The following is an 18,788-nucleotide window of genomic DNA, read 5'->3' on the forward strand; positions in this document are numbered from 1 at the left end:
TTGTACTTAACCCAATCGCTATTTTACCTTGATTTGCATGAGTAGTTGCAAAGATATTCATTGACATTAAGCTCCATGAGGGCAAGGCCTGTCAGTTTTTGCTTATTCTGTTTTTCCAGTACTTTTTTTTTTCCCCTAGTACTTAGGTATGTGAGTGAATGTTGGATCAAGCAGTTTGGGTTTCATCCCTAGGCAAAACAAAGAGCCATTGGGGGCTATGTGAAAAGTAGGAGTAGTGATGACACATACTAAGATGTGGGCTTTAGAAAGGTCAACTAGAGGCTGTAGTTGAGTGAAAGAGAGAGAGACTAGAGCCAGGAAGATCCATTAGATGGCCATTGTAGATGAAGGAAGGTGAGGACCTAAAGTCTTTGCAGTGTAGATGGAGAGGAGAAGGTATTGCATGTAGTAGATGGTCTGGTGACAGAATCCAGTCACATTTGGTGACTAGCTGACTGACTGTTGTCAGAGGTGAGGGGAAGGAGTCAGAGATTACTTCTAAGCTTGGGCTATTAAACTTTTAGGCCATTTACTGGATAAATGAGTATGAGACCATAAATGAGTATAAGCCATTTCAAGGGGGTGGAGAATTCTTTTCATTTTTAATAAGATTCACAGGAGTGACCTCTTGGTCACTGCTGTATTTAAAGACTTCTTAGAATACCTTTATTGAGATATAATTCACATACCATACAAATCACCCATTCAGAGTTTACAATTAATTTGTAGTTTTTAGTATATTTATAGACGTGTGCAACCATTACCTCTATTTTAGAACATTTTGGGAAATCCATGGTGGTCCAGTGGTTAGGACTGCTCTTTCACTGCCTAGGGGCTGGGTTCAATCCCTGATCGAGGATCTAAGCCATGTGGCATAGCCAAAAAAATAAATAAAGATAAATAAAAATTTTGGGACATTTTTATCACCTCAAAAGGAAACTCCCTACTGTTTAGCTATTAACCTTTTCCCTCTGTTCCCCTCCCAGTCCTACCCAACCACTAATCTGTTCTCTCTATAGATTTCCGTTTTTTGGACATTTCATGTAAATGGAATCATATCATATATGGTCTTTTGCAACTGGATTCTTTCACTTAGTATAAGTTTCTTCCAAGTTGTAGCATATTTCAGTTCCTTCATTCCACTGTATAGATGTATATCATTTTGTTTATACATTCATCAGGCTGATGGACATTTGTGTTGTTTTGAGCTTTCGGCTACTATGAATAGTACTTCTGTAAACTTTTGTGCACAAGTTTTTGTGTGGGCATATGTTTTTGTTTCACTCAGTTATATACCTGGAGCAGAATTGCTGGATCATATGGTAACTCTATGTTTAATCATCTGAGGAACTGCCAGAATGCTTTCCAAAGCAACTAGCTGCACCATTTTGTATTTCTCATTAGGCTTTCAGTTTCTCCACATTTCTTGTCAACACTTGTGATTATCTGTCTTTTTAATTCTACTCATCCTAGTAAGTGTAAAGTGGTATCTCATTGTGGGTTTGATTTGTATTTTCCCCCAGTGACAAATGATGTATAACATCTTTTCATGTGCTTTCTGGCCATTTGTATATCTTTCTTGGAGAAATGTATGGTTAAATCCTTTGCCCAGTTTTTCATTGGATTACTTGACTTTTATCACTGAGTTGTAAGAGCTCTTTATATATTGTAGATACCAGTCTCTTATCAGATATATGATTTGCAGATATTTTCTCCCAATTTGTATGTTGTCTTTTTGCTTTCTTTTTTTTCCTTAGAATATTTTTTGTTTTTATTGGCATTGTTATTATTTTATGGTAGTGTCTTTTCGCTTTCTTGATGGTGTCCTTTGAAGACAAAAGTTCTTAATTTTGATGAAGTCCAGTTTATCTATTTGTTTCTTTTGTGTCTTGGGGCTTTTGGTATCATATGTAAGAATTCTTTGCCAAATCCAAAGTAATTAAGATTTAGCACTACATTTTCTTCTAAGAGTTTTGTGGCTTTATCTCTTACATTTAAGTCTTTGATCCATTTCAAGTTAATTTTTTTAATATTGTCTCTGGTAAGCATCCAACTTCATTCTTTTGCATATGGCTATTCACTTGTCCCAGAACCTTTTGTTGAAAAGAGAATTCTTTCCCTGTTGGATGTTGAAAATCAGTTGACAATTGATATATGTTTACAGTTTTTTTTTTAATGGCAAAGCTATATCTTAGCTTTGATACTGTTTGGATTTCTTTCACAGATAATTCTGTCGTTAAAGGAAGATTGTGCTTATTTTTAACTAAGCCTTTAAGGATGTTAGGGATGATTGTGTAATCTTAGTACTACATTGTGTACCACAGACTTAACCTAGAAAAATGCACAGTTTGCACTTGTGAAACAGCTGTTCTGATCTTGAAAGTTGAGTTTGGAAAGTCATGTTTCTTTCATGGATGGTGACATTTTGGCTTTCTTTTTACAGATGCTTCCTGAGTGCCAGGCAATGTGCTAGTATAGGGCTTACAAAGAAGTATATAAAATGAGTATGGCAAATCTCTTCCTCAGTTTGCTAATTGTAAGATATTGGGAGCAGGGAGGGGAAGTAAAATGACATGGGAATAACCATGTAGGGGTTGCTAGTCCATAAAAGTGGTATATTTTGAGTCTGTATAGTTTGTATAACTATTTTCACTCTAGTATATGGTTATTAGTGTTACTTTTTTAAAAATAGCATTTTCTTAAGACCAAGAATTAAATTAGGATATGAGTACCATGAATGCTGCTGAAAAGAAGTGAATGATAAAGACTTACACAGCTTGATGCTTTTTGTATTAAGCTCTAGGAAACTCTGTTATTGACCACAAAATTGCTGAGGCTGATCAGATGGGATCATTAAGTTCTTTCAGTGTTTTTTTCTTTTATGCATTCTTAGGAACTTAACAGGATCTTTCATTGAATTAGCTGGAACTGAATAGTTTAACTTGAAGCATTTTTCTCTAATGAAACTTTTTCTCTTAATGTCACTATATAATTATATGTCCCTTTTTCTTAGGAGTCTCAGCAGTCCAGTTTTGGCCCTGGAGAACAAAGTAAGTATTACTTTTCCTCTTGGTTTTTAAATTAAGCTGTTTATTTCACATTCATTTCTCATGGTCACATCATACATTTTTTTTTCCCTCAAGATTTATTTATTTATTTTTGGCCGTGTTGGGTCTTCATTGCTCTGCGTGGGCTTTCTCTAGTTGTGGTGAGCAGGGGCTATTCTTCATTGCAGTGTGCGGGCTTCTCATTGCGGTAGTTTTTTTGTGGAGCACAGGCTCTAGGTGAGCAGGCTTCAGTAGTTGTGGCACGAGGGCTCAGTAGTTGTGGCATGTGGGCTCAGTAGTTGTGGCACGCGGGCTTAGTTGCTCCACAGCATGTGGAATCTTCCTGGACCAGGGATCGAACCTGTGTCCTCATATATTTCTTTAATAATTCTTTTGTATGTCTTAGCCCAATTTTTTTGTTTGTTTGTTTGTTTCCCTGACCAGGGATCAAACCCGTGCCCCCTACAGTGAGAGCAAGGAGTCTAATCACTGGAACACCAGGGAAGTCCCTTATCCCAGTGTTTATGATCCGATGATCAGTAATGGGTTGAACTAAATCTTGGTTTGAAAAATGAAGAATTATAGATCATTGGAGATCAAAATTAACTATTTTTATTAAGTATTTGAACTAATAGTTCAGAGTCCATGAATTCAATTTGATGGGCACTTCATAACCCCAAGAGCCATTCTTGTGTCTTTCCATCTCCTTCATGAATATACTTAGAACTATGATGCTGAACTCCAGGCAAGAAGGGGTCATTGTAGCTTACCGTGGCTCTTCTCTTCCTGTATTATATTTATCTACTCTTCTTGGGTTTTTTTGGTTGGGAAGAAAGTCTGCTGTCTGCTATAGGACCCCCCTCCATCTCCACTCTCTTGGCCTCTCAAAAGAACTTGAGGGAAAGATAGCCTTGGGGAATTCAAGTGTGATTAGAGTTGATGGCTGTGTGAATTGGTATGGTAAGGTCAAGAATCTTTCAACTGTCTGAGCTTCACTATATAACTTTCCAACAAATGTTCTTTTGTCAAGAGCAGTAACTTTTCAGGTAGCTTTACTCTGGTAATAAGCTATTTTGGGAGATTAATATGTGGAGCTTTTTGTTTTTTAAAAGTTATTTATTTATTTATTGGCTGTGTTGGGTCTTCGTTGCTGTGCGGGCTTTCTCTAGTTGTGGCAAGTGGGGGCTACTCCTCGTTGTGGTGCGCGGACTTCTCAGTGCAGTGGCTTCTCTTGTTGTGGAGCATGGGCTCTAGGCACATGGGCTTCAGTAGTTGTGGCTCAAGGGCTCAATAGTTGCAGCTCGCAGACTCTAGAGCGCAGGCTCAGTAGTTGTGGCGCAGGGGCTTAGTTGCTCCGAGGCATGTGGGATCGTCCCAGACCAGGGATCAAACCCGTGTCCCCTGCATTGACAGGCAGACTCTTAACCACTGCGCCACCAGGGAAGCCCCGTGGAACTTCTTTAATCAGTTTTTTGTCTTTAGTGATCTTAAAGCATAGACAGAACTAGAAGAATATCCATTTTAAGGTTAACAAACTTTATGTATCTATTTCTTCGTTCTGCCTTAAAGCTGCAGTTATAGGAAAAAAGGATCCAACAAGTTTACATTTTCTCTTAAAATCTTTTAAGAATGTCTCATCCTTACTTCTCCCTTTCCCCCATTCTCTCTCCCCAAAGCTAGCTTTTGGCAAATGGGATCATAAGCTGCACCTACTCTTTATTACCTGTATTTTTCACTTAATTTATTTTACAACTGTTTTTATAACAGTATAAAGCTCTAGTTCATTATTTTTAAAAACACAGTTGTGTTATATTGTTGAAAACATCATAATTTGTTTATCTAGTCCCTTTGTAGATGGACACTGGTTTCCAGTTTTTGCTGTTGCAAACCATACTGTAATAAACTGTGTGTGTGTGTGTATTCCTCCAGATAATACCTGTATGGTAAATTCCTTTCCTTATAATTGCTAGGTCAGTGGATATGTGCATTTACAGTATTGGTAAGATAATATTATCAGATTGCCCTCCAGAAAGATTGTATGAGTTTATAGTCCTACCAATAACATAGGAACGTGCCTATTTGATTTATATTTCTTTGAGGTTATATTGACAGATATTTTAAAATATAAATAGCCATACTATAGTTGCTAACTTCTGTATTCTTTTTTGTTCCAGAAAGATATAATCCTCCTTCTAAAACTTCAAATGGGCACCAGTCTAAATCGTAAGTTTGTTGCTTAGAAAGTTTAATGTTTGTCTTTTTTGCTAAAAGTCTAACTGTAGTGTCTGGATATTTAGAACAACACTTAGTAATATGTACTTAATCTTTTAAGGCAAACTTCATGTAAAGGCCAGATAGTGAAATAGTTTAGGCTTTAGGGCCCAGATGGTCTCTGTCTCAACTACTCAGCATGAAAGCAGCCATAGACTGTGGGTGTGGCTGTGTTCCAATAAAACTTTCTTTACCAAATAGGTCTAGATTTGGCTTATGGGCCATAGTTTGCCTACCCCTGCTCTGCAGTTACACTTTTTTCTCATCTTTCAGAAGTGTGTTTGTGTGTTTCTCATCTTTCAGAAGATAGTTTGTTTTTAATAAAAAAACACATGAAAAAAATGCAGGATTCTTCTTAGCCCTCCATTTGACCACTAAATATAGAATATTAAAGCAACATAGTTCATACTATCTTTGTAAGTTTTCCTACTTTTATTTTGTAGGTAGACCAGGAATATATATCAAAATGTAATAGGATAATATATTGGATGATAATAAATTCCAGCTTAAAGAATTAACTAACTACTGAATTCCTGAGACAAGTTTACCCAGTGATTAAAACAAAATTCTGAAGAAACTGGTCACACTGCTAGCTTCTCTATGCCACAACCATAATCTATACTGATAACCTCAGCTTCTTCAGCTTAACATAGTGGGAGCTGAGAATGAAAATATATGAATGCAAGAAGTTTAGCCTCACTGCTGAAGAATTCAAATTATGTAAATTCCTGTTTATCATATTTATTCATGTGCATAAAACTGATGGGAGCTTACCATATATGTGCATATCACTTTGGTTGCTAAGGGAACAAAAGCATACAAGACCTTGAGCAGTCTGGTAAAAGCTTTGACATATTCACATGTGTAAACAGGTTCATTGAGCTGCCATTATTAAATCATAAGGGCTGAGAGAATTCAGAGTAAGTACATTTCTTTATAGGAAATCAGTCTTAGAGATGCACTAAGCCCTTGTCCAAAAGAAAACTCTTTTTATTTGTCCCACTTTAATTGGTTATCCTTAGAACACTTTTCATAATTCTGTAATTATCTGGTTACTTTGTTCTATGTGATACTCTGAATTTGGGATCAGATTTAGAAACTCAGGTTAAGCTTTGTGGGGAGAGTATAAGTAGTTGTTGGAGTGAAAGAAGATTTCCTTTTCACTGATTGGAGACTGTCATGAAATTTTAAGAAGAAAGGTAATGGTACTATTGGTAATTAGAAATTAAACATTTTCTAGTTGTAGTTCTCCCTAATCTTTGTATTAATTTTTCCTTTCCTGTAAAAAGGCAAGGAGTGTTTTGTGGTTCATTACTCAGTTTTTAATTTTGATTTTGATTTTATGGCCTTAAGGAAAATTTAAATCTGTAATTTTACTTTCAAATATTAATTCCAGAAACTATCAACTTGTAGTACTTATTTCTGTTTTCTTAATAATGAATGAGTTTGTGTGTATGCAATTAGAGAAAAATTAGAGATAACAGAAGTGAGTATAAGAGTTTGTGGAAGGTAGCTTTTGTTTAATTAGAAAAGATGAATCTTGTACTTATGGAAAAGTTAGAGCTTTCAGAATTGTTAAATTCCACCTTTCTCAACTTTTTCCTCTGGATGTGAACCAAACCAGGCAGATTAAGACTTACTGGTTCTTTTCTTTGTTTTTCAGTTAAATCTTTGGCTACCACAGTGATTATTTCTAGAATTATTGGTAAATATTTAATACTCTGGTATGCCATGATGAAGTTCCAAAAATAATAATCCTTTCTGCCTTTTCCTTCTAGTATGTTAAAAGATGACTTAAAACTAAGCAGCAGTGAAGACAGTGATGGGGAACAGGTGTGTCTACTACTATATGATTTTGCTGGTTTCATACAGTATTTGTTTTCATTGTATTTTATAAGAATTATAATTGAATAATACATTTATGATCCAGTTATTTAAAATAAGTTCCTTCCTGTGTTCTGACACTGAAATGTTATAGTTTTCTGCTGCCTTTAAATCTCCACTTTTTTCTTATTTAAAAAAATTGGCTTTTCCTTAATACTTATCATGTATCAGAACATACTCATGAATCATGAGATGGTTGGCAAAAAGAACTATTAACACAGCTTTTAATCTTTTTTTTTTTTTTTTTTAATTTTATTTGTTGGCTGTGTTGGGTCTTTGTTGCTACACACAGACTTTCTCTAGTTGATGCCAGCGGGGGCTACTCTTCATTGTGGTGCGCAGGCTCCTCATTGTAGTGGCTTCTCTTGTTGTGGAGCACAGGCTCTAGGCACGTGGGCTTCAATAGCTGCAGCACGTGGGCTCAATAGTTGTGGCTCACGGGCTTAGTTGCTTTGCAGCACATGGAATCTTCCTAGAGCAGGGCTCAAACCCGTGTCCCCAGCATTGGCAGGCGGATTCCTAACCACTGCGCCACCTAGGAAGTCCAACACAGCTTTTAATCTTATCCTGGCAGTTATTCTTTAAATAAAAACAGTATTTTGTATAAGTGTTAAGTGACCATTAATGCATACATTAGAGAGTTTTCCTGTTAAGATTTCAGATGTTGTTCACATTAAGCAGATAGAGTGCTATTTATTCATTCACAGATTTCCTCTCATGTTTTAATTTTAGGATTGTGATAAGACAATGCCAAGGAGTACACCAGGAAGGTAGGCATCTTTTTATTTCTTGTTTTATTTAGAGTGGAGGGATCAATCTGATAACAGTGTAGTGATAAAGTAATTGACCTTATAAAGTAAATATTATCGATTGTGATGGTGGTTTTACAACTCTGTGAATTAACTAAAAATCATTGAATTGCATATTTTAAATAGGTGAATTTTATGGTATGTAATTTATACATCAGTAAAACTTTTTTTTAAAGGTAAGTACTAATGGCTGAGCCGCATTTCAGGAATTTTTTAAGGAAGTATTTATTTCATTTATAATGAAGTTCTAGATTCATAGAATTGTAAGAGCTTAACAAATAGTAAACATTTTAATTAAAGTTCATTGTCAGATTTGAATGCTTACCTGTTGTCACTCTAAAAAAAAACTTATGGTCATTTATATGTTTTATCTCTTTTAGTAACTCTGAACCTTCACACCACAATAGTGAAGGGGCAGATAACTCCAGGGATGATTCTAGCAGCCACAGTGGATCTGAAAGCAGCTCTGGATCTGACTCAGAGAGTGAAAGTAGTTCCAGTGACAGTGAGGCAAATGAGCCATCCCAGAGTGCGTCTCCTGAGGTGAGGAGGAGGCAGGGGGTCCCTTCCATAGGCCCTCTGCAGGCCCCTGGTGATGGCCAGTTAAGACTAGATTCAAATGGAAAGGTGAAGAAAAGAAGATTACATATTCTGACAAAAAGAAAACTGAACTGTGTATCTTGGAGGAAACTTAGACACTTCAGTTTCCTTGTTATGTGAACTATTTGCAGTTGTATTTCAGGTCACTAAAATATTTGATTTATTTACTTTGGGCTTTATTTTTGTTTCAAGCTAGTAATTCATGTTATTTAGTTATGGTGAAAAAATGTCCTAAATAGTATAATTTCACTGTAGGTTGATAAAATGTAGTTAAAAATCTCTATTGGTACCTACATCATGTGTTTACATCCTGGAATTAAATGTACTGTATGGTCATTTGGATTCCTGATGGGGATGTTTAATATTTAAAGGCTATATATAAGATTAAGCTTATCTTCTCATTCAAGTGATTAGAGCTATTAGTCAGTATTTTTAGCCTTTTGCTTTGGTTTAGTCAGAACTATGAAAAACAGATGCCTTTGTGGCATTAGGCGTTATGTTTTTTCCTCTTTTTTGAGGTTATAAAGGAAGGAGAAAGTTTCAGTACCAAAAAAGCATACTTCTTTCTCTGTTTTTCAGCCTGAACCACCACCCACAAACAAATGGCAACTTGATAATTGGCTGAATAAAGTGAACCCACATAAAGTGTCACCAGCTTCTTCTGTGGACAGTAATATCCCATCATCTCAAGGCTATAAAAAGGAAAGCCGAGAACAGGGCACAGGGAATAGCTATACTGATCCAGGTGGTCCTAAAGAAACGAGTTCTGCTACTCCTGGACGAGACTCCAAAACTGTCCAAAAGGGATCAGAAAGTGGGCGTGGGAGGCAGAAGTCTCCTGCACAGAGTGACAGCACAGCACAGAGGAGAACTGTAGGCAAAAAACAACCCAAAAAGACTGAGAAGCCAGCTGCTGAAGAGCCCCGCGGAGGCCTGAAGATAGAGAGTGAAACCCCTGTAGACATAGCTACCAGCATGCCCTCCAGCAGACACAAAGCAGCCACCAAAGGCTCAAGGAAACCCAATATAAAAAAGGAGTCTAAATCTTCCCCTCGACCTTCAGCAGAGAAAAAGAAATACAAGTCAACAAGTAAATCTTCCCAGAAATCAAGAGAAATCATAGAAACAGATACCTCATCCTCAGATTCAGATGAAAGCGAGAGCCTTCCTCCTTCCTCACAAACTCCTAAGTACCCTGAGAGTAATAGGACTCCCGTTAAGCCCTCCTCAGTGGAGGAAGAAGATAGCTTTTTTCGCCAACGAATGTTCTCTCCTATGGAAGAGAAGGAACTTCTTTCACCCCTCAGTGAGCCTGATGACAGATATCCACTTATTGTGAAGATTGACCTGAATCTCTTGACTAGAATACCAGGAAAGCCTTACAAAGAAACAGAGCCACCCAAGGGGGAAAAGAAAAATGTGCCAGAAAAGCACACAAGAGAGGCTCAGAAACAAGCCTCAGAAAAAGTTTCCAACAAAGGCAAAAGGAAACATAAGGTTTGTAAAGGGTTTTTGTTGTTGTTGTTGTTTGAACATCAGCATCTAAAATGCAATGGATTGAACTTGGTGTACCCCCCCCCCCAAAAATAATAAATAAATAAAATTTAAAAAAAATTAAATTTAATTAAATTTAAAAATAAAATAAAATAAAATGCAGTGGAAATCTCAGTAAGCCAAAAAACAGCTAGTTGAGTCATAGCTGTGAGAGAAAATAGAGGTGAGCATAAAGCACCGATGAGGCTACAGACACGAGTTTCTTGAGGACCATAGTGCCTCTGCCTGTCTCCTTAGCAAAGAATTATAGTTTCTAATCAAATAAGAAATGAGCCAGTGCTTCTGTTCATGATGTGTGCTGGCCAGTATAGAGGTGAGAGTGAAGCAGAGATTGTAAACTGGCCTTCACAACATTCTTAAAATTTTGGTTTTAAGTGTCTTTAGTTGGGATTGTGTACTCTGTCACAGTCCCTAACACTTTCTTCTCTGTTATTCCCAGACCAAGTCACACTTTTTAAATTACTATTCCAGCTAGTAAATTGACTCATCAATTTTAACATGTCCTTAAGAATTTCACCAGTCTATTGTACATAGCTATGCTGTTTTTTACCTTTTCAAATGCCCCCATACCTGCAAGTTCAGAACTAAAAACATCTGCTTGCATATAGCCAGCTCTCATCCCTAAATACTTCCAAGATAGTTTAGATTTAGAGACAAAGTTTGGTATATATTTTAAGGTCAGCTTTTTTTAGGCCCAGGAAATGTGAAAACTCATCGATAGCTGTGATTGGTGTATAACAGATATATAATGAAAAGAGCTGAAGAACTTAAATATATAGACAGAGATTCTTTGGAAAAAACGACTTGATCTTTCAGCTCTAGTGAAACATCTTTACAGGAGAGTACATTTTAATAATCTGTATTGAAGAGTAGTATAATTTCCCCTGATATTTATGTGTCAATATGATTGTAAAAGACTGAAAACATGAGCAGGTAAAAAGAAAAGATAACCAGAATGGCTGTACCAGGTGAACTCAAAACAAAATCCCAATCCCAGTTGACCTTGAGAATCTCATGTAGGTGGATAGGAAGAATATAGCATTTTTTTAAAATGAAGTGAGCCAGGGATTTTTCCTCTCTCTTTTTTCTTAAAATCACAGTACTGTGTGCTGTTGCTAATGTGTATTTGGATAAACGAGAATAATACTACTTCTTTTTCTTCTTCGTCATCGTCTTTTTTTTTTTTTTTTTTGCCTCTTCAAAAGTTGCACATTTTTTAAAACTTGAATTTCTAGGAAATTGAAGCTTACTACTTCAATTTCTATAGCTATAGCTAATGAGCTTCCATTATTTTAGTAAAGGGATGTTTTATTCAGCTAGTAAGCCTTTTAGGACTGCTGACCCCTAAAGCCCACAGCCTCAGATTGCTGGACTTGGTTATGGGATTTAATTCATAGAATTACATGAAATGAGAGCTTGTATATGATAGGTTCTGCTCTTTAAAAAACTAAGGTGTTTCTTATGGAATAAAAAAATGGTCCTTTGGTCTTTAAAAGGTATTACACGTTCTTTGTAAAATTTTCAAACATTTAAAATATAATATAGAAAGTTTTTTACTCTTTTGTTTAAAATTTTACAATATGTATAACTTATAATAAAAAATCCCCTTTCTCTAAAAGAAGGGTCACATATCTCTTTCCCTCCCCCACATCTCACTGGTATATATTCCTCACAGGTTTTTTATATTAATACCTGTAAGTCAAATTTTGATTTTATAAAATGTGTGTGTATATATATATCCAGGAAACTTGGTGATGATTTTTTTTCCTCCGTGTTGTGCAGTTTTCAGGGATCGAACCCAGGCCCCGGCAGTGAAAGCACCGAGTCCTAACCACTGGACATCCAGGGAATTCCCAGTGATGATTTTTGAGAATTGTTGCTTTGGTCAAATTAAGTGTCAGGGGCAATACCTGAAGATAAAGCAGATAGTACTGAGAAGAGCCCCAGCCAAGGATAAAGAAGGATATGAATTCCTTTTTCTCATGTTTTCACATGTCCAGCTTTATCTGTTGGGAACAAATTCTTTTGTTATGGCAGAATGTTTGTTCTATTTGTGCCCTGATATTTAAATCAATAGGAAAACTTGAATTCATCAAGTATAGTAGCTTGGTGATTACAGATGGGCCCATAGCTTTTGTTTCAGCAAAAAGGTTTTTCAAAAATCATTAGGGTTGGCTATAAGCAAAAAGATGGACAGTAGCAAGTGTTGGTGAAGATATGGAGAACGACAGTGCTGGTGGGAATGTAAAGTGATGTAGCCACTTTGGAATATAGTTTAACAGTTCCTCAAAAAGTAAATATGTAGAATTACCTTATGACCCAGCAGTTCCACTTCTAGGTATATACATGGGTGATGAAAACATGTCCACACAAAAATCTATACTTGAAAAGTAGAAACAACTCAATTGATGAGTGGATAAATAAAATCTGGTATATCCATACAATAGAATATATTCACCCATAAAAGAAAGTACTGACAAATAAATTTTACAACATAGATGAACCTTAAAAGTATCATGCTAAGTGAAGGGAGCCAGACACAAAGGCCACACATATTGTATGATTACACTTTATGAAATGTGTAGAATAGGCAAGTCCATAAAGACAAAATGTATAAATTAGTGATTGCCAGATCTAGGGGTGGAGGGAATGGGGAGTGACTGCTAATGGAGAACAGGGTGCTTTTTGAGATAATGAAAATATTCTAAAATTGATTATGGTGATGGTTGTACAACTCCATGAATATGCTAAAAGTCATTGAATTGTGTAGTTTCAAAGAGGGAATTTTATGGTATGTAAGGTATCTCTTAATTATAATCTCATCCCACCCCCCCCACCCCCCAAATCATTAGGTTGAAAAGATGCCATCTAAAAGACTGTTTCAGCATTTCAGCTCTTATCTAAAATAGGAGGCTTCTTCTCAGACTTAAAACCTAATTTACTGAACATTGTTTAAATGAATTCTTTCACTTCACATTTGTCTTCTTTCTGAAGTTTATCAGAGATAAACTGTTTGAGGGTGACTAATACTGGAAGCTGAAGTTAGATGAATAAAAATCAAACCTAGCTGCTTTTTTTCCATTTTTCAACCAGAATGAGGATGATAACCGAGCCAATGAGAACAAGAAACCCAAAACAGAAGACAAGAATTCGGCAGGCCACAAGCCATCCAGCAACAAAGAGTATGTCCGCAAAACATGTTACATGTGTGTTAATCTATGTATGTTATTTGCTATTGGGTACTTTCTAACATGCTCTTAGAATGTTCCTTTTAGTAAGTGTATGTCATACACATCTATACATAGTCATATACCAAATCGTGGGAGGTTTTACTTTTAGCTAATTGGGATGAAAAGCAATTAAAATTTAGTCGCAGCTTCCTTTCTTCTTTTTTTTAGTGGAATAGGAGGTATTTATTGGATAAGAATTAAAGTAAAGCTTTACCACTTTCAGGCTCAATGACAAGCTTATGTATAACTTGCAGGAGACTTATAAACATTAATATCATCATTTACCATTCATCTTTTTGTTAATTTATTCAACCACTATTTATTGAATACTTGTGTGCCAGGCCAAGGTTTAGGCACTGGGTATACAACCATGATGGGGGGAAACACCAGACAAGATGTCTGCCCTCATGAAATTTACAGTTTTATTTTGTTTTACAGAAATCATGTGTTCTGGTAATTAAATAGGGAAAAACAAATTTGTGTTGAAAGCAGACAAAGTTGAATGGAAAAATTCCATCACTCCTATATGACTGTGTTGAGAAATGAGGGCATTTGTTTGGTTTGGCAGGTCATCTAAACAGAGTGCTGCTAAGGAAAAAGATTTGTTGCCTTCTCCTGCTGGGCCTGTTCCTTCAAAAGATCCAAAAACAGAGCATGGCTCTCGGAAGAGGACTATTAGTCAGTCTTCTTCCTTAAAGTCAAGTAATAACAGTAATAAGGAAAATAGCGGCAGCAGCAAAAACAGTTCCTCCACATCAAAGCAGAAGAGGACTGAAGGGAAGACTTCCAGTAGCTCTAAGGAGGTCAAGGTAAGGCACTGGGGGCCTGAGCCTTTTGAAAAACAATCTCCTTGCCATGTGACTTCTCCAAGGTGACACTGTGCTTTGAAAATTTTGTAAACATCTTATTAATTTTATAGACGTGTGCATTTTTATTCCCCAGATGTCATAATCTTGATAATAAACTTGTGCAGTAATCTGAGACCATGAAAGGAATGAAGTCATCAGGCCATGTGCATATTAGTTAGCATAGAAACCCATAATTGGAAAAGTTGGTTATGGAAAAGTAGTTGATTATGATCAAATTTATAAATAGTTCCAGGTGTTCTGATTGGGTTCTTGTCTTTGGTTTTAAATTAGCTTTGAATTTTTTAGAATTACATTTTACAGGCAAGTTATACTACGTGAAGTGATAAAGCAACCATTTGGCTTCATGAAGAAGAAAAAATTTCTTTAGCTGAGCCAGCACTAGAATTATTCCTAGACCATGATCATAATGTAGGGAAATACTCTTAATGTTTGTGGGTGTGTTGTTAGATCAGAGAAGCTTTTTCAAGGCTATACTTTAAGCTCTCACCCTGAATTTGTTTACCAGGTTATTTGCATTGCTTTCTAAAGTGTTCTGATCAGGAGCAAACTCCCTGACAAAATTAATAAAATACCTAGATTTTTAAGTATATAATTTACTGAATTATTATTTGTGACTTGAATAAGCAAAGATTTAAGAGTTGAAAAAATTGACTGTTAAAGGCAGTTAGTTGTGCTTATTAAATCTGGTAATTAGATCTTTTAAATTTTTAGGTAATTTAAATTGTGAGTAACGTCTCAAATTGAGATATTCAGAAGACTTTTTCTCCAGCTGGACCCCCTTCCATAGTATTTTAGAGAGTTAGTCCTAGTGTCCTTGAGGAACCTGTTCTCTTGGCCTGTTTTCACCGTCCCAGTTCTCTGTCTACCTGCTGACTGGCTCTTTCTCCATTTCCCATCCTGGAACTGTAGGATTTGAGGCCTGTGTGCTTCTTCTTTAAACCTCTTCTCTCTCTCTCTCTGTCTCTCTCTCTTTTTTTAAATGCACTCATTAAGTGAGCTTACCTGCTCATTTGGCTTCTCTTATCTCATAGGTAAAATTTAATGTCTATGTCTCTTCCTTATAGGTGTGTCAGCTTCTTGAAAGCAGGGATTTGTATCTTACTTGTTTTGTGTTTTATCCAGTGTTTAACTTACTGGATAATGAGGAAACATTTGAATCAAATATAGTTATTTGGCACTTTGTTGTTATCAACAAAATATAAAATGTATTGGCCCTGACCCCTTTGATTTCAAGATCTTATGGCACTTACCAGTTGTTACAATTGTTAATGTTAGTCTTGGCAGTTTCCAATTTAGGCAATTATATATGGGTTTATTAAAGAAAAATCTATAATTAAAAATCTAGAATTAGAAAATATTCTCTTTCTCATAATCAACTAAAGAAAAACTAGATAATTTGAAAACCCAAAATTACATATAATTTTTATTTTCTGTTTTTCTTGGTATTTGCTGATATCAGCTTTGAAATATGTTGGTGTAAATTTTGTTCATTATGGTCTCTTATGTTTTTGGTACCTGTAATATTGCTACTTGTGATCCTCTTTTTATATTTAATATTGGTTTTCTGTGCCATCTTTCTTTTTTTCTTGATCACTGTTATAAGAAGCTTATCACTTTTACTTGTCTTTTCAAAAAAACAGGCTTTGTCTTTATTCTCTGTAGTTTTTGTTTTCTGTTTCATTAACTTATATTCTTTATAATTTCATTTATTTCTTTGTTTTGCTGTTCTGTATATTAACTTTTAAAGATGGATACCTAGCTCAAGTTCTTTAAAATTAATTTTAAGCCCTTTTCTCTAATATTCTAATATAAGCAATGAGACTATATTTTTTCCTCTAAATACAGCTTTAGCTGCATCTTCAGGATTTGGTATATAATATTTTTATAACTCAGTTTAAAATGTCTTTTAATTTGCTTTGTGATTTCATCTTTGATCCAAGAGTTATTTAAAAGTGTGTTACTCAGTTTCCAAACATACAGAGATTTTCTAGTTGTCTTTTGGTTAGTACTTCTACCTTGGTTGCAGTGGGGCTGGAAAGTGATCAGTGTGTAGCAATCTTTTGACATTTGTTGAGAGTTGTTTTATGAAAGAGCATAGTACATGGTGGATTTTTGTAATGTTCTATATTTATTTGAAAAGACTGTGTCTTCTGCATGAATTGAGAACGGGGAACTATATAATTCAATTAGATTAATCATGTTTTCACACCTTCTATATGCTGACTGATATTTTGTCAGTTTGTCCTGTTGTTCACTGAGAGTTCTTCCTGTTTTTTTTTTAATTGAGATATAGTTGATATATAACATTATAATAGTTTCAGGGGTACAACATAATGATTGCGTATATGTATATATTGCAGAATGATCACCACAGTAAGTCTAGTTAGCATCTCTTACCACACAGAGTAATGTTTCTTTATTTTCAGAAACTTCAGTTTTTCTCCAATAAATTTAAACTTAGGCACTTGTAGATCTGTTTGTAAAACATACAGGGAAAGTTGTCCAAGTAGTGTTAGATTGCAGCAGTATTTAAGAATCCATTTCATAAATGTGCAGACTTTACCATAAAGGTCTTAGTGTTTTCTCAAATCTCAGGGCTTTTATTTTCATTCTTGAAGGAAGCTGTAATGGGTGGAACTGAAAGACTCTTTTACAAGAAAAGAAAAAAATATTGGTTACATGGTTTCTTTTAAATAGATTTTAAGCAGAAGTAATAAAATACACATCATTGGGTTTTCTAATGTTGAGACATTCATGAATTTGTAGGATAAATTCTACTTATTTATGGTGTTTTATTATGGAAAAAAATGTGTGTTCAGTTTATTGAAGATAGGGCTGGATGGGGAAGCAGTTGGGAGGACAGGGTCATATCGCTTGCATAAAGGTCTGTGTTGATAGGAGACAGGTGGACATGTCGATAGGAGGCAGAATAAAATTTAAGAAGGTGTCCAGGCTTTTTTTGGGGGGGGTGGGGGGGCTGCACTGAGTCTTCATTGTGGTGCGTGGGCTTCGTTGCGGTATGTGGGATCTTAGTTCCCTGACCAGGGATCAAACCCAGGCCCCCTGCATTGGGAGCATGGAGTCTTAACCACTGGACCACCAAGGAAGTCCCTCTCAAGGCTTTTGAAGTTTGACAGATGTGGACTTAAAGCCCAAATTCCAGGAATACCACTTAAAAGCTGTTTGAACTTGGGCAAGTTACTCCACCTCCTTGAGACTACTTTTCATTCTATCCTCATAGCAGTACATATTTCATAGGGTTGTTGAAGGTTTAATGACTGTGCTAAGTACTTCATTAACTTAGTGCCTAGTAAGTAGTAAGCACATAGTAAATGTTAGATATTATTGTTGTTTTCATCGACCAGTTATTACCAGTAAATTTTGTCTTAACTGGTACTGCTGTGTTAATATTAGGTTTGTGTCTTCCTTACGGGTGTTTTTTGTTTGTTTTGTTTTGTTTTTTTAATTTTTGGTTGAGTCAGGTCTTAGTTGAGGCATGCAGGATCTTTCATTGCGGCGAGCAAGCTTCTCTCTAGTTGTGGTGTGTGGGCTCTGTAGTTTGCGGTATGCAGGCTCTCTAGTTGAGGCACGGGCTTAGTTGCCCCGAGGCATGTGGAATCTTAGTTCCCTGACCAGGGATTGAACCCACTTACCCCGCATTGGAAGGCAGGTTTTTTACCACCGGACCACCAGGGAAGTCCCTTCCTTATGTTTTCACAAGTGCCAATGTCAGTGCCTGACACATAGTAGACCCCTAATATTATAAAGAATATTTTTGGTTGTATAAAACAGGCTCATTCCATAAAAAGGACATTTACATTCTGAAATGTTAATATTTTATAACAAGGAAATTAATTACCAAAGGCAATGGAATTTTGTTTGCTTTTTAACCACTGGCTCATTATACTTTTAGTTTAATTTTAATCTCATAATTTCCCACATAGTTATATATATATTTTTTGGTCAGGAGAAGGCTCCAAATAGCTCTTCTAACTGTCCTCCATCTACACCAACTCTGGATGCTTCTAAGCCTCGGAGAACGAAGCTTGCCTTTGATGACAGGTGAGATAAATATGATTTTTTATGCATTCAAGAAATCATTCCAGTCAGCATATAAGAAACTCATTTTAATTTCTGTCAGTGACCAGAAGAATTGATTGTGTTATGATCACAGAATATTCAGATTTTAATTTGAAAGGCACCTACTAGTCCACGTATTGCTCCTTTAACTTATTAACTCCATGATTCTCATGGGGAACGTGAATAATGTACCTTCCAGTAGAATCTTACTGCTGCTGACTTTACTGTTTAAAATAAGGGCTTTCTTAAATAAGTAAGAGCAGTGTTGGTTATTTTTCCTCCATTTTGATAAAAGGTTATTTTTCCTACACACATTTTTTTTACTCTATCTTTTGAACAAGTTGGGTCAGTTAGCATTTAATACTAGGGTGTTTGATTTCTGTTTTCCTAAGCAGAAAATTTGCCAAGTTGGCCAAAATGATTTATGCTCTTAATCCAGTATAA

General features: G+C 35.8%; 1 protein-coding gene across 4 annotated transcripts in view; it reads left to right on the plus strand.

The window, feature by feature from the left end:
* Positions 1-18,788, plus strand: part of AFF4 (ALF transcription elongation factor 4) — a 97,593-nt gene that overhangs the window by 65,851 nt on the left and 12,954 nt on the right. For 3 of the 4 annotated variants that reach the window (XM_057735227.1, XM_057735256.1, XM_057735237.1), the window contains 9 exons: positions 3,014-3,050; positions 5,222-5,270; positions 7,097-7,151; positions 7,935-7,972; positions 8,392-8,554; positions 9,191-10,108; positions 13,259-13,347; positions 13,964-14,204; positions 18,232-18,326. In XM_057735227.1, coding sequence (XP_057591210.1) covers positions 3,014-3,050; positions 5,222-5,270; positions 7,097-7,151; positions 7,935-7,972; positions 8,392-8,554; positions 9,191-10,108; positions 13,259-13,347; positions 13,964-14,204; positions 18,232-18,326 — 1,685 coding nt within the window. The remainder of the gene's footprint in view (positions 1-3,013; positions 3,051-5,221; positions 5,271-7,096; positions 7,152-7,934; positions 7,973-8,391; positions 8,555-9,190; positions 10,109-13,258; positions 13,348-13,963; positions 14,205-18,231; positions 18,327-18,788) is intronic. The other variant, XM_057735245.1, reaches the window with a different exon arrangement.

This window comes from Hippopotamus amphibius, chromosome 1, assembly GCF_030028045.1.
Source record: "Hippopotamus amphibius kiboko isolate mHipAmp2 chromosome 1, mHipAmp2.hap2, whole genome shotgun sequence".
Taxonomy (NCBI): Eukaryota; Metazoa; Chordata; class Mammalia; order Artiodactyla; family Hippopotamidae; genus Hippopotamus; species Hippopotamus amphibius.